The sequence below is a fragment of the Biomphalaria glabrata genome, chromosome 5 (assembly GCF_947242115.1).
Source record: "Biomphalaria glabrata chromosome 5, xgBioGlab47.1, whole genome shotgun sequence".
NCBI classification, from domain to species: domain Eukaryota; kingdom Metazoa; phylum Mollusca; class Gastropoda; family Planorbidae; genus Biomphalaria; species Biomphalaria glabrata.
The window spans coordinates 48,030,376-48,042,920 of NC_074715.1; the positions used below are offsets into that span (position 1 = coordinate 48,030,376).

General features: G+C 37.4%; 1 protein-coding gene across 1 annotated transcript; it reads right to left on the bottom strand.

Annotated features, from left to right (window-relative positions):
* Positions 1-145: 145 nt before the first annotated feature.
* LOC106053957 (cytochrome P450 3A7-like) lies at positions 146-7,964 on the bottom strand. Its single transcript, XM_013209649.2, has 4 exons — positions 7,720-7,964; positions 6,417-6,648; positions 4,626-5,300; positions 146-3,245 (listed from the first exon to the last, which is right to left on the bottom strand). The coding sequence occupies exons 2-4, from the start codon at positions 6,621-6,623 to the stop codon at positions 2,646-2,648; spliced, it is 1,482 nt and encodes a 493-aa protein (XP_013065103.2). The 5' UTR covers positions 6,624-6,648; positions 7,720-7,964; the 3' UTR covers positions 146-2,645.
* Between the last annotated feature and the right edge of the window lie 4,581 nt (positions 7,965-12,545).

The window sequence follows — 12,545 nt, forward strand, 5'->3', positions numbered from 1 at the left end:
ACAAACAATATATAAGCAACACAAAACACAAATTTGGTTTCTTAAATTTTGCATACATTTGTATTTGTTTTTGTTTCGTTGAAATGCAATGAACTTTTGCATTGAAGTTGAAACAAAAAAATAAAACACAACAGAACTCAACGTATACATTATGCATTCATTTGAAAGCTGTTTATTGTGGACAAACAAATCCTACATTATCACACATCTTTCATATCATTATTACTGTGACCCTATGTAATTCAGCTCAAAGCTTCGTAAAATAAAAGCATACAACCAAAGGTAAAACTCAAGAAAATATTGTACAAAGTGTTAAAGTGTTAGGCTATTGCACCAGATGATCTCAGGTTCGAATATCGGTGAAGGCTGGGAGTCTGAATTCCGGAAATTTTTGGACACTCAACTCTAATGTCTCAAGACGTCCCTGAGGACACCCAAATATAATGTCTCAAGACCCTTGTTTGAGAAAGTAAAGGCGGTTGGCCGTTGTGCTGGCCACATGACGTCTCGCTTTACTATACAAATGACATTTACAGTCTTTAAGCACATTACTTGGAGAGCGATCAACAGAAACATTTTGGAGTTATAGAAACAGATTTGTATGCTAATTGATGTGCTTTCTGGATCTGTTTGTTTCAGCGAAAACTAAGCCTCACATTATTTAGGTGGCTTTCATACTTTGACGTTTTTGTGTGAATGCCACCTTAGAAGAGAAACTTAAGAAACAAAATTAATTCGAAATACTGAAAAGGGAAAGCAACACCCACTACGCATGTATAAGAATATAAATAAAGATTAGTAAAGTTCTAAACGAAACGTCATAAAGGTGTCATTGGCGATACCGTTGCAGGATGTTTTGATCGCCAGAAAGGTCTAACACCACCCAGTTAGCAGCCCGCGAGTTTCTCTAGCGACATCCAAACAATAGAAAAAGTTTCAGTGCTGGGACAATTTCCCGAAGTCTCTCGTAGTTTAGGAACACATGAGATGCACACGATTGGGACATGAGATGCACATGATTGGGAGTCACCGTGGTGGAGGCTGCCTAATCCTGAACAAGATATTTATAGCACAGTGCCGAATGGGACGTTTGTCCGATTGGTTCATATTTTACATAGTTCAGGTCAAACTTCAACTTACGACGCCCCTGATTCGCGAGGGAAGACTATCCAAGATTGCTGAATTCCGTTTCGACAAGTCTGGAAAGTCACATGTTTTTGACATGCATCACGAATAATCGCAGGGTATCTGTCCAGGGCTTTTGGAAGAATGGACTTTAGCTACTTAAGCCGAGACTCCCAGGAATTTAATTATAGTCATGTTGATAATACCAAGAATACAACAACAAAAAATGACGACATGCATTTAAAGATTTGATTCATTCGGAGCCAAACTATATAGTCCATTGGGACCTGCAAGAGAAATGATTTGCTCTGAATCAGTAATGTATCATTCCCGCAGTAAGCGCAAGTGCGTTACTTTTATCCAATGCTTTTAATTGGAGGATATGAACAGGTCAAATTCAAATGAAGGTCGATGAGGATGCGATCAACACTTCAATTATATGCTTGTTATCTGCTAATTAATTATTTGCTGGATATCTGGTGCAAAGCAGGCGGGATATACAATTGAGAATATAAATTAAGCTCTGTCGAAGACACAGGTAGAATTAAAGAAAACGTAAATAGCCCACCGGCAGACAATTGCTTTGTCTGCGTTGCATGTGGTAAAACATGTAGGTTACAACAAGGTTTGTGTAACCATGGGACATGCTGCACTCCTTAATCTTTAAAATTTGAAGACAAGTTTAGTATTATTAGTTAGATTCTAGAATATAAAGCAACACAAGATATGCCAGTATCTGAATAGTTGAGCAGATATTTCACATTGAGAATAATTTCAATGGTTAGTCAAGAGTCAAGCATTCAGCAGATGAAAACATCACAACAGCGTTTCCAAGGAGTAGATCAAACCAAGTTAACAGATTACATTTGTTCATAGATTTCTGAACAGTGTGAGCCTTACAATCATATTACACCCTAGTTTGAACATTTTATATATGTCTATTATGATTTAAAAAAAATAAATTCAAACATTAACAACAATCTTCGTATAATATAAAAGGTGATAATTGACACAGATAATTTTTATATCAATTAAAGTTATGACGAGGGATTGATTAGGAATAAAAACCATCAGATTTTAACAAAACTTAACATGCATTACATTTGTAAATATGACATCTCCCATTCTGGTACTGTTCATAACTAGAAATCAAGCATTGTCAAGTTAAAAGATCAGTTTATAATTATTCGTTCGAAATATTTCAGTTCTGTTCACTGTAGATCGCTTGTTCCACTCTTTTCATGCCACTTCGTGTTATGGCCATAAGTGATCTATCTCTTTTAGGATAATCTACTTATTCGTAAACTGCATTTGGGTTGTATTTCTTGATAAACTGATTTATGAAAAATGTAATATTGAAATGTAATATTGCAATGTAATATTGAAATGTAATATTGTAATGTAATTTTGAAATGTACTATTGAAATGTAATCATAAAATGTAATATTGAAATGTAATTTTGAAATGACTTGAAACTACTATTAACAAATAGTTCAAAGGCTAATGATACTATGTGGCCATTATCGACGCTGTATAAATTTTACCCACAATCCGTTTTCAGCTTTTAGTTGCATTTTACTGAGTTTGATTGGATATACTGATTTGCTACACGGGACAGGGGTCAGTTGCTGTAGTATGGTTACCAAGACCATCTTAAGCTCTAAAAGAGCCAGTCTCATGCCAACACAATTACGTGGACCGTGACCAAAAGGCAGGTGAGCCATTGGATGCCGGGACGCCTTGTTCTCAGAGTTGAAACGTTCTGGATCAAACTTCTCAGGTTCCGGATAAATTTCCGGATCGTGGTGAATGGCGTACACCGGCACGCCTACGACCATATCCTTAGGGATTTGTACCCCGTGTATCACCGTATCCTCGACACATTTCCGGTTGTTAAAAAAACCGGGCGGCGCCAACCGGATGACCTCGTTGATGCACATGTCTAAGTAGGTCAGTGACTGGACCTCGTCGTAATCAGGAAATTTGTCGCCACATTTGTCGTCCACCTCTTCCTGAGCTTTTTGACAACATTCTGGGTTCAAGGCCAGATAGAACAAGGTGAAGGACAACACAGTTGACACTGTTTCAAACCCTGCCAGTATAAAGAGTAAAGCTTGTCCCTGATGAGAAAAAAACATATGGAATGCTTATACAAATTTTATATTTCTAGAGTATGTCGTGTTTTTTTTTAAATTAATTAGATGTATACCTACAAGCAAAAATATTGCAAACAACCTTACACAGTTAAATCCCGAAATTCAAAATCCTAGTCGTCACCGAGATTTGAACCCAGGACACCAGTTTTGGAAGCTAAGCGCGTAAATACTCAGCTACCGCGCCCCCTGTAGGCTGAATAGATTCAGTTGAAATAAGAAAATGGTATGTCGTAGTTAATAAATACTGGTGTGAAAGCTGAAGAGAAGAACAAGGGAGAGACCTGGGGCAGAAAAGACGTGTTTTCTTTAGTGAGTTAGATCTTGTTGAAAGCATCATTATTTTATCTGTGTTTTTAGGCTGAAGTTGAAAGCTGTGTATATTCATACATAAAACTTATATTCAACTTGGTTTCAAAAAAAAATCTGTTTAAGATTATTTCAAGTTCCACATTAAGAATATAATTCACCTTCACTGCTTAATGTGTTCACCGCTTGGTGTGTTCACCTTGCTGTTTAAAGCTACAAACCAACGACCGAGCATCGACAAAGCTAAATCCTCGTGTTTGTATGAGCGGTGAGATTTATAACAAATTAATATTCACATATGATTAAAATAACATCATTAGTAAAATCACTGAGCTTAGAGACACTTCAGGACAGAAACCTCAATTAAGAAGTATTATCAATACAATTTGAGAATGTCTTTAAAATCATTCATGGGCATTAAATTAAACTCTTTGAACGCAGGATGATATCGAAGATTTCAACGATCGACCTTTAAAAAGTCATTGTGTTAGACATTTTATGTTACACTTAACCAGGGCCGGATTTAAGTATGTGAAGGCCCCGGGATTTTTGTTGAGGGCCCATTCACGTGGAGACCCCTAGGCTGTAGCCCCCGCCAGCCCCCCTTAAATTCGCCCCTGCACTTAACACTGAAACGATGATATTGTTTTTTAAAGCTGAACCTAAAATAAGCTCTAGTCAAGACACTCTTGATTTGGACGCCTGAAAAAGGACATTCTTCCGGGCTTTGGATCTGAGAAGGTTAGGGATAGGAAAAAAACTTAATCAACAGTTTAATGTGTTCGAGGCGAAAAAGGAAAAAAATTGTCTTTTGAATCAGATAATGACAAGTTCAAAAATGCCGCCAAAACCAGCCTTGTATAACGAAATATTGAAAGAGAATCTACATCGATCAGTCAGATCTGACAAACGATTTATCTGTTTAATTATACAATAAAGTTACTTAATTTAAAAGTATCAGCAAGAAATGAAAGGCAGACTTGTCTTTATTCTGAAAGATTTGTACATTTCACAAGAGAAACTTATATTTAGACTTACGTGAATTTCCGATCGTGTCAATTTTTTCACACCTGGTTGTTCAGACTCGGCTTCTGCTCTCATAACAAGATCTACAAAGTCATTGACAGTGCCCATTCGCTCTTCCTTTTTTCTGTCTTCGATCACCTGATCTATCAATTCAGCAAAGTACTCTAATGATCTCTGAGACAGCACGGGTATTCCTACTGCTGTCAACAAAGTCTTCACCACTGGGAAGAAATAGATTAAAGTAAATAGTAAAGGATTTGGGTTCATGACTTTTTTGGCTTCAATGGCGAATTTATTCTTGGGATCTTTCTGAGTGTTAATCTCCAAGCCGAACCCAGTGCTGGCAATGACGTCAAGAGCGAAGTTGGAACAGATGTCTTTGAGCTCAACTTCTTGACCAGTTTCTTGGCATTGTCTCAAATTTTCCAACAAGATTTTGCTGTTGCGCTCAATGTGCCCAGACATTTTCTTTATTTTAGAGGCACTGAAAACTGGGCTGATGGCCCCACGGACGTGTTTCCAGTGGTTGCCTGACAAACTGAGTAAATTGTCTTTGAAAGGTGGGTCAGCATCGAAGATTTGGTAGCGATCCACGAAGTTGTTGAAGTTTTTGATGAAGATGTCTTTGGCCATGTCCAAGTCCTTGATGACCATCAATGGCCTTCTGACATCATACCATCCATAAACCTTAAAAAAAAATTAAGGATAAAATATTTAAGAACAACAACTTTGGTGTTGGAAACAAAACACCTGAATAAGCCGACACACAAACAAAAACAGGCATCAACAATTTGCTTACAATAAGTCTTACATGCTGAACATTTGCCATTGACCAAAACGTAAGTCGTCACATATAAAAAAAGATGTTACTTATGTCCAGTTTTGTTATATTTTAAAAGAAAAATAGGCCCACGAAACAATAATATAAAAAAAAAATCTATTTCTAATTTGAGGGTATGGAATAGGATGATTACAAAGGAACAAAAAACTGTACACAGGAACCAACTTTCAATTTCTTGGTGCATAATTTCTTACGCTTGTTGAAGGAGGCGCGGTGGCCGAGGGATAAAGCGAACCGGAGATCTCAGGTTCGAATCCTGGTAAAGACTGGGATTTTTAATTTCGGGATCTTTGGGCGCCTCAGCTCTAAAGGGGGAAAAGTAAAAGCGTTTGGTCGTTATGCTGGCCAGATGACACCCTCGCTAACCGTGGGCCGCAGAAATAGATGACTTTTACATCATCCGCCCTTTAGGCCTCCTGATCTGAAAAGGGTTTTTTATAATTCAGATGGCAACGGTTGTCTTTCCCTCTAGCGTCCTAGACCTTGTTTAGTTCTGCTATGTCATTTTGTAATTCTCCAAATCGTTCACTTTTCATACGTCTTCTTCTTCTTTTTTTTTTCTTCTATCGCTCCATTTTTTTTTCGGGGGGGGGGGCTGTTTGTGTATTTTATTGATCAAATAGTCTAAACCGAATCTTTCCAATGGATAAACAAAGGGGAGACTATCGTGTTTAAAATTTAACTTAAAAATCTTAAATGAAACGAGTAATAGATCTATATCAGCGGTTCTCAACCTTTTAAGCTTGACGACCCCTTTTTACAATTCCTCACTTTGCCGCGAGCCCTCTCCCTTACACACACACAGCAATAGAAGAGTAGACAATAACAATCCATATTTTTGATGGTCTTAGGCGACCCCTGGCAAATCGTCAATCGACCCCCAAAGGGGTCGCGAACCATAGGTTGAGAACCCCTGATCATATTGAACTGCTAACTTACATTAATTTAAAGTAAATATTTACCTTGTGATCTTTGTATTGCTTATAGAGAACTTTCTGAATATCAAAAACTCCGTGCTGGAAGGCCAAACTCAAGTTTCCGAAAAACCAGGAAGTTGGCGGATGATCGATTCCCAACTTTTTGAATACGCCTTGGTTGGCAGTCATGTACTTGTATAGTGCCCCCACCGATAGGACCAAAGTGGTGCCGACTATGATCAGTGTAATCATTTCTGCTCTTTAGAGATATGCTTATCTATGATAATATAATTAAAAACATGTATTAATTGTAGGAAGTAAATTTAGTAATAATAAATAAAATATTTTCCCTTGCTTTTACTATCTTAAGAAATAAAAATTTTGAAACGAGAATTTCAGATCAACCGTAAAATGATATAAAAGAAAACGGTAAAGGTAAATGGTTCACTATATTAAAACACACACACATTTTTTGCTGATGGTAGAACGGTTCAGTATACAAGAAAAAAAAAACAACATGTTTCAGAGCTTGATTCGTTTACTAGGTAACTTGAAACTCTGATTTTTAAATAAAAACATAAGGACATTTTCACTCAGAGCCAGCACATGAGAAGTTGACCTAAGAACGAATGGCTCACTCGTTAGCATAGAATGTGGGACTTATCGGCAGATTTAAAAAAAAAATCATTTCATTATATAAGTTAAGACAACTGATTCGAACATTATTAGATTATATTCATTTTCTATTTGTATTTAAAAAGAAACTAATGAAAAAATTTGAAGTTAAGAGCAGCATTTAAGAGTTTATGAATAACTTTGATTCTCTTTTGCTGTTGTGTGTGTAGATAGTTTTACCCTCTCAATATTTCAGCATCTTTAATTAATCCTTTTAGTCAACTTAGAAGAAACTAAAGAATTGTATGTTTACTTATTGTATAGTACTTTTATAAAATACAATTTGTAGCACTAAAACAAAAAAAATGTAATTATTTAAACATTGAAATTGCAATTACTATACGAAAAAAAAACAATAGGATATACTCAGACGGGACCACATGCAGTGATGAGTGTAGGTAACTATTTGATAGTGCAAAACCAACTGGATTTATTTACTGTCTAAAGATTTTTTTTGGGGTCTGAAACTCGACATAGCGATGCTTGGTATTCCTCGGCTTTAAACTACTTTGCTTAGCTTGCCCTCGTTTTGAAAATGTGACATAATCCCAGGATTCTCTTTGTTTACAAACAAATCTATTAAGTAGGCCTACAACTAGCAATACTGATGGTATACAACTATCTTATCGTGCAAGAGAGTTCCAACACACAGACTTTATTGATATATACTCACGTTCAAGACTCCACGGCTCAACGTTCAGGTGGAGCACACATTCAATAACTTTGTGAGCACACACTAGTCCTAAATCTAGTTAGAACCTTTTAATTTATAATAGACCTGCACTCGCCGAATGACTAGCTGTGGTTAAAAATAAGAGTTTTAAAGTCAGGTATGGTAGGGAATCAACTTAAACATTGCCTAATATGGAATGATATAGCCAAAGGATTTGTTTTGAAATCCGGAAGCCACCACCCACCCACGTGACCCAGCTATCGATTTAAAGCACAGAGCCATGAAAAGTTGACCGAAGAACGAATTAGCATATAATGTGGAACTTACAAGAACTTCGGTCCGATATTTCACGACCACAGCTCAGAGCTTCTCAACATATCTTCCAATGTGCTTGGTCGTGTGGTATGCGCTCTGGACTGTCGTCTCAATGGTCCCGGGTTCGAACCCTGCCCTGTTCACTTCCCCGTCTTCCCTCGCGAGGTTTGGGCTAGGATGTAATAATCTTCAATTCTTAAGGAACATCCGATACATGTAAAACTAAGGAGATTTTTCTTTGAACATAAAATCACTTTCTTCAGTACCACCGCAAGCAGAGGCGTCCTATGGTGGTGGTGAACATGGGCTACCACGCAAAGCCAAGCCCCTGAGTGGGCCCCACAATATAGAAATTGTATTGTCACCATCAGCCTATCATACAAATATGTGGGGCAAGCAAACTAGTACGCTAAAAACTAAAATACAGTGTATTGCAATTATTTTATTCTAAAAAAGGTCTTGCTAATCAATATTGTTGAAGCATTTCCAGTATCTATTACAATTACAGTTAAAACATGTTAATTACAATTACCTTGAAAGCATGTTATTTCGGGTTACGGTAAAGTTAAGCCCCGCTTAGGACACACACAAAGCTCCGCCTACTGCTAAGGCAAAGCCGCCCCTGCCAATACTGAAACACACCAATTTTCTTTTTTTTTTTTCTACATGCACCATGAACGAAATTTCTTTTGTTTCCATGGTTACACGAACACCAGTTTGAGAAACGCTATTGGAGAGAAACACCTAATTTACAGGTCGCTGTGAACTTCTGTTATCTCGCACTGTTTTTTTAAATGGGTAACACAGTAAGTTCAACTTTAGTTTTTATTGAGAGAAAAAAAAGTCTCAGTCTGATAACAAAAACAAAACAAAACATTAAAAAAATGTAATGTGCCGTTTGATTTTATCAGCACAGTCACAGGAGCAAGTCTGAAGACAAAGAAGGAATGGTAGAAATATCTATTTAAAGCTTAAATCGATTATGTCACACGCCCAGACAACTCTTCTATGGTAAGATACAACATCACAATACTTACTCTAGTAATGGCTGATAGTATGACTGTGTGTTTTTATACCGTCAGGCGTTGCAGCCTTACACGTATCCAGACTCAAATAATACCAAACAAGATTTAATTGAAAAAGTTGGGTTTCAGTATTTTCTCTTGATAAGATCCGAAACCAAGGTTGTTTCTGTATCAAGCAATACAAGGCGACTTCCCAATGTTGAATTCGAGTTTCGAATCTTACACAAACTAGAAAACATAACTCAATTTTCTAGTTGATTGAAGAACACCGAATCTAAAAAACTATCATTGTGGTGCTTTTGAAGTAAATTTTGCATTTTTAGCTATTATTATCATCTATTTCTATTACCGACGGCTAACGCTTTCCCCCTGCAGGTTAGCCATCCTCAAATCAGAACCGGTATTAGGCATAGGCAAAAAAAAAAGGCATCAAAATAGGCTCAAAACATTTTTGTTTTACAAAAGAAATAGTGAAACTTGTGCACAATGTTTTTGTCACTAGGTTTTTGATAAATGACTTAATCTAATTTAATTTATATTAGTTAAGAGTGGCTAATTGGCAAGGGGGAAAGAGTTGGCAGTCGGCAATAGAAATAGATCATTTTGACAACCTCTGCCCCCATAGATCAGAAGGTCGGTCTAGGGTACTTTTTCTTTGTTTTTATACTTACTAACTAGGCTTATTTTTTTATCACTAGAAATGAAAGTGGGCGTATCCGGTGCAAAGGGATGTAATCGAACGTTAATCTCTTTGACAACGTATGTATGAGTTGTGGTTTATAGTCGTGACTTACTGACTAAATTTTCTGCAAATAATATAGTCAGCCTATCTATCTATCTATCTATCTATTTATCTATTATATCTTTATAAGCTAAAATATATGTATATAAGTTATTGTTAGGTTTAATAATTTGATACATTAAGCTTATAAGAGGTAGACAACCATAAAGAGTAGGCCCTACAACCACTCCATCACAGCTAAATTAGCCTACATGTACTATTTAAATTAAATCTTCAACTTATTAGCGTATAGCCTCCACAACCATATCATCTCTAAAAAAGTTCTACTCAATTGGGGAGGGGGGGCAGAAAAACAATGTATATTTGTTAGATAAAATGATCAGATGATGAAAATAACAGGGGATGAAATGACCGGGGAATGAAATTAAAGGGGGATGAAGTGATCGGGGGGGGGGGAGGTGAAATGACCGGGGATGAAATGACCAGGGGAATGAAGTGACTGGGGATGAAATGACCGGTCACCAAAAAAAACAACAAGCGTAGTCAGCCGTAGCGTACCGATATCTGAGTTGTTTATTACGCTTAAAGTTGTTTTAAGTTTATTGACAATCTATATTTGTAAGGACATCTATTATATATTACATTTGGACCAGGAATCTAAACGTAAATCTAGCTCTAGACTAGACCTTAAGAGTTCTAAATCAGAAGTCTAGTTCTACATCGAGATGTTCCAATAAATAACTGCCCGCTGGCCGAATGGGTTACATCATTTGGTCAAGCAGCTGATGGTGTCAAAAATTACGGGTTCGATATCGGTTTGAACATTTAGAAAAATTATTTTTTTTTGTATACATCAGTGTTCATTTTAGTTTTATAATGAACTTTGTTTGTTATGTATATTTTTCTTGTTTTTCTTGTTTGTGGTGATTTTTGGGTTTTCTCAATAGTGTAAACTGATATAAAATATTATATAGCAGGCCTACCTGTCATGTATCTTTCTTTTTTCCCATATATGTTTCATAATTAAGTAATGTTTAGATGTCGGGACTATTGTACTATTGATTAAAAAAATATATTTCCGGCGGAAAAAGGGGAGGAGGATTGGTCGTAGAGTTATCTCCCTTACACTGTTAAAAAAACAGCAACACTTAACAGCTAATGAACAGAAGTCGCGGACCCAGGGGAAGATGGACCTCTTGTTGGATGGTGCTTGGCCCGTCGGTGAAAGCCTGGTCATCTGGAAGCCCACAGGCCGAAAGAGACCCATATACACTACAATCATCTATAGATACCAGTGTGGCAGGTTACAGAAAGGAACTAGGTAGAAGTTGGCAGAGTTCAGTGAATTCATTCTAGTTTAATGAATGTGATTGTAGCAGTATTGATGACAGATATACAGTTGTGTGTATACACTCCTACATGCTGACCAGCAGGGAGGACCAATCAGATCGACTAATTAGATTTGTTAATAGCATGATATTTTATCAGTCTCGTTGTTTATATTCACGTGTGGCTCAGTTACTGAGCCTGGCGGAACTGTTACCACAGACAGGAGAAGGGGCAAAGGCGAGCAACTGGCGCCCAAACCAGTAAGCTTCGGGTAGGAGGGGCTCGTTAGCCTTGGTTGGCTACCCATCTAGGAGAAGGAAAACTCTGAATTCATATCTCCGCTGCCGTGCGGCTATACTCAAACACGGGAAAGGCTTCGGGAGACAACCCTGAGGAAAAATCCGGAGCTGGTGACCCTTAGGCAGACTGTGGCACACCGTGCTACAGCCTGGCAGATCCTGCGGCGCTACTGATCCCAAACTGTATTGGATATTCCGTTCACATGCGCGGAGAGGGGGGAACTGCTGTGTGGGCGACATCGTTCCGACCATAAACAATGCCCAGGCTTTCATCTCACTTGCTCTGAGTTGAACCATAGTCGTTCTACGACTGAAGGAGGCCAATGGATGGATGTTTATATTTGACTGGGCAATAGATTAGTAACATGTAGACTTACGATCTATATAAATAAGGCTTTTAGTTTATTCATAGTGATTAGTTGCTGCTAGTTCCTATAATAATGAGTTGAGTTTCTTCAATTGAGTTGCTCTTTGGCAAGCAGGTGAACGAATCAAAACACTAAAAACATAACGTTTATGGCTTTCGCTTTGATCTGCTGTTACATCTGTTGATAATTATAGAAAGAAATGCAGTGCCCTGGTCTAGAGTTATCATCCTCAAAGGTAGTCATAACAATTCACTCTGGTTGGAGCCACAGTAGTCTACCAAGTATCCGGCCAAGCATTATGGGCTGAGATTGTGTTATGGTCTGTGTGTGTGTGTGTGTGTTTTTATGGTGACGGTGAGAAGTTAGTTGGTGGCTATGCCGTGTGAATGATGCAAGATAAGAGATACTGTCGTAAATTGTCTTGGATTCTACAGACGACTCCAGATTGCCAGAGTGAAAAGACGTGCTTTTGTAGTGAGTCAGATTTTGTTCCAAATACTTCTTTTATTATTATTACTAAAGTCTGTTACATTTATTTATTTAATCTAAATTTGAAATTTGTCTATTTTGTAATAAAGTTATATTTAGTATTGTTAACAAAGAAGTTAAAGTGTTGCAAGGTAAAATATAATACGCCTACAGCAGTTTAGATGTCTACTAGTCTAGCAGTTCGGTGCTACCGTTAGCAACCGATAGGCATCACCAGACACATGGAAGCATACACATGAATATAATTGTTAGTTCTCGA

Coding starts and splice junctions, on each gene's coding strand:
- LOC106053957 (XM_013209649.2), bottom strand. CDS start 6,623: ATGATTACACTGATCATAGTCGGCACCACTTTGGTCCTATCGGTGGGG. Junction 5,301..6,416: donor AGCAATACAAAGATCACAAG/GTAAATATTTAC, acceptor TTTTTTTTTAAG/GTTTATGGATGGTATGATGT. Junction 3,246..4,625: donor TGACACGATCGGAAATTCAC/GTAAGTCTAAAT, acceptor TTTTCTCATCAG/GGACAAGCTTTACTCTTTAT.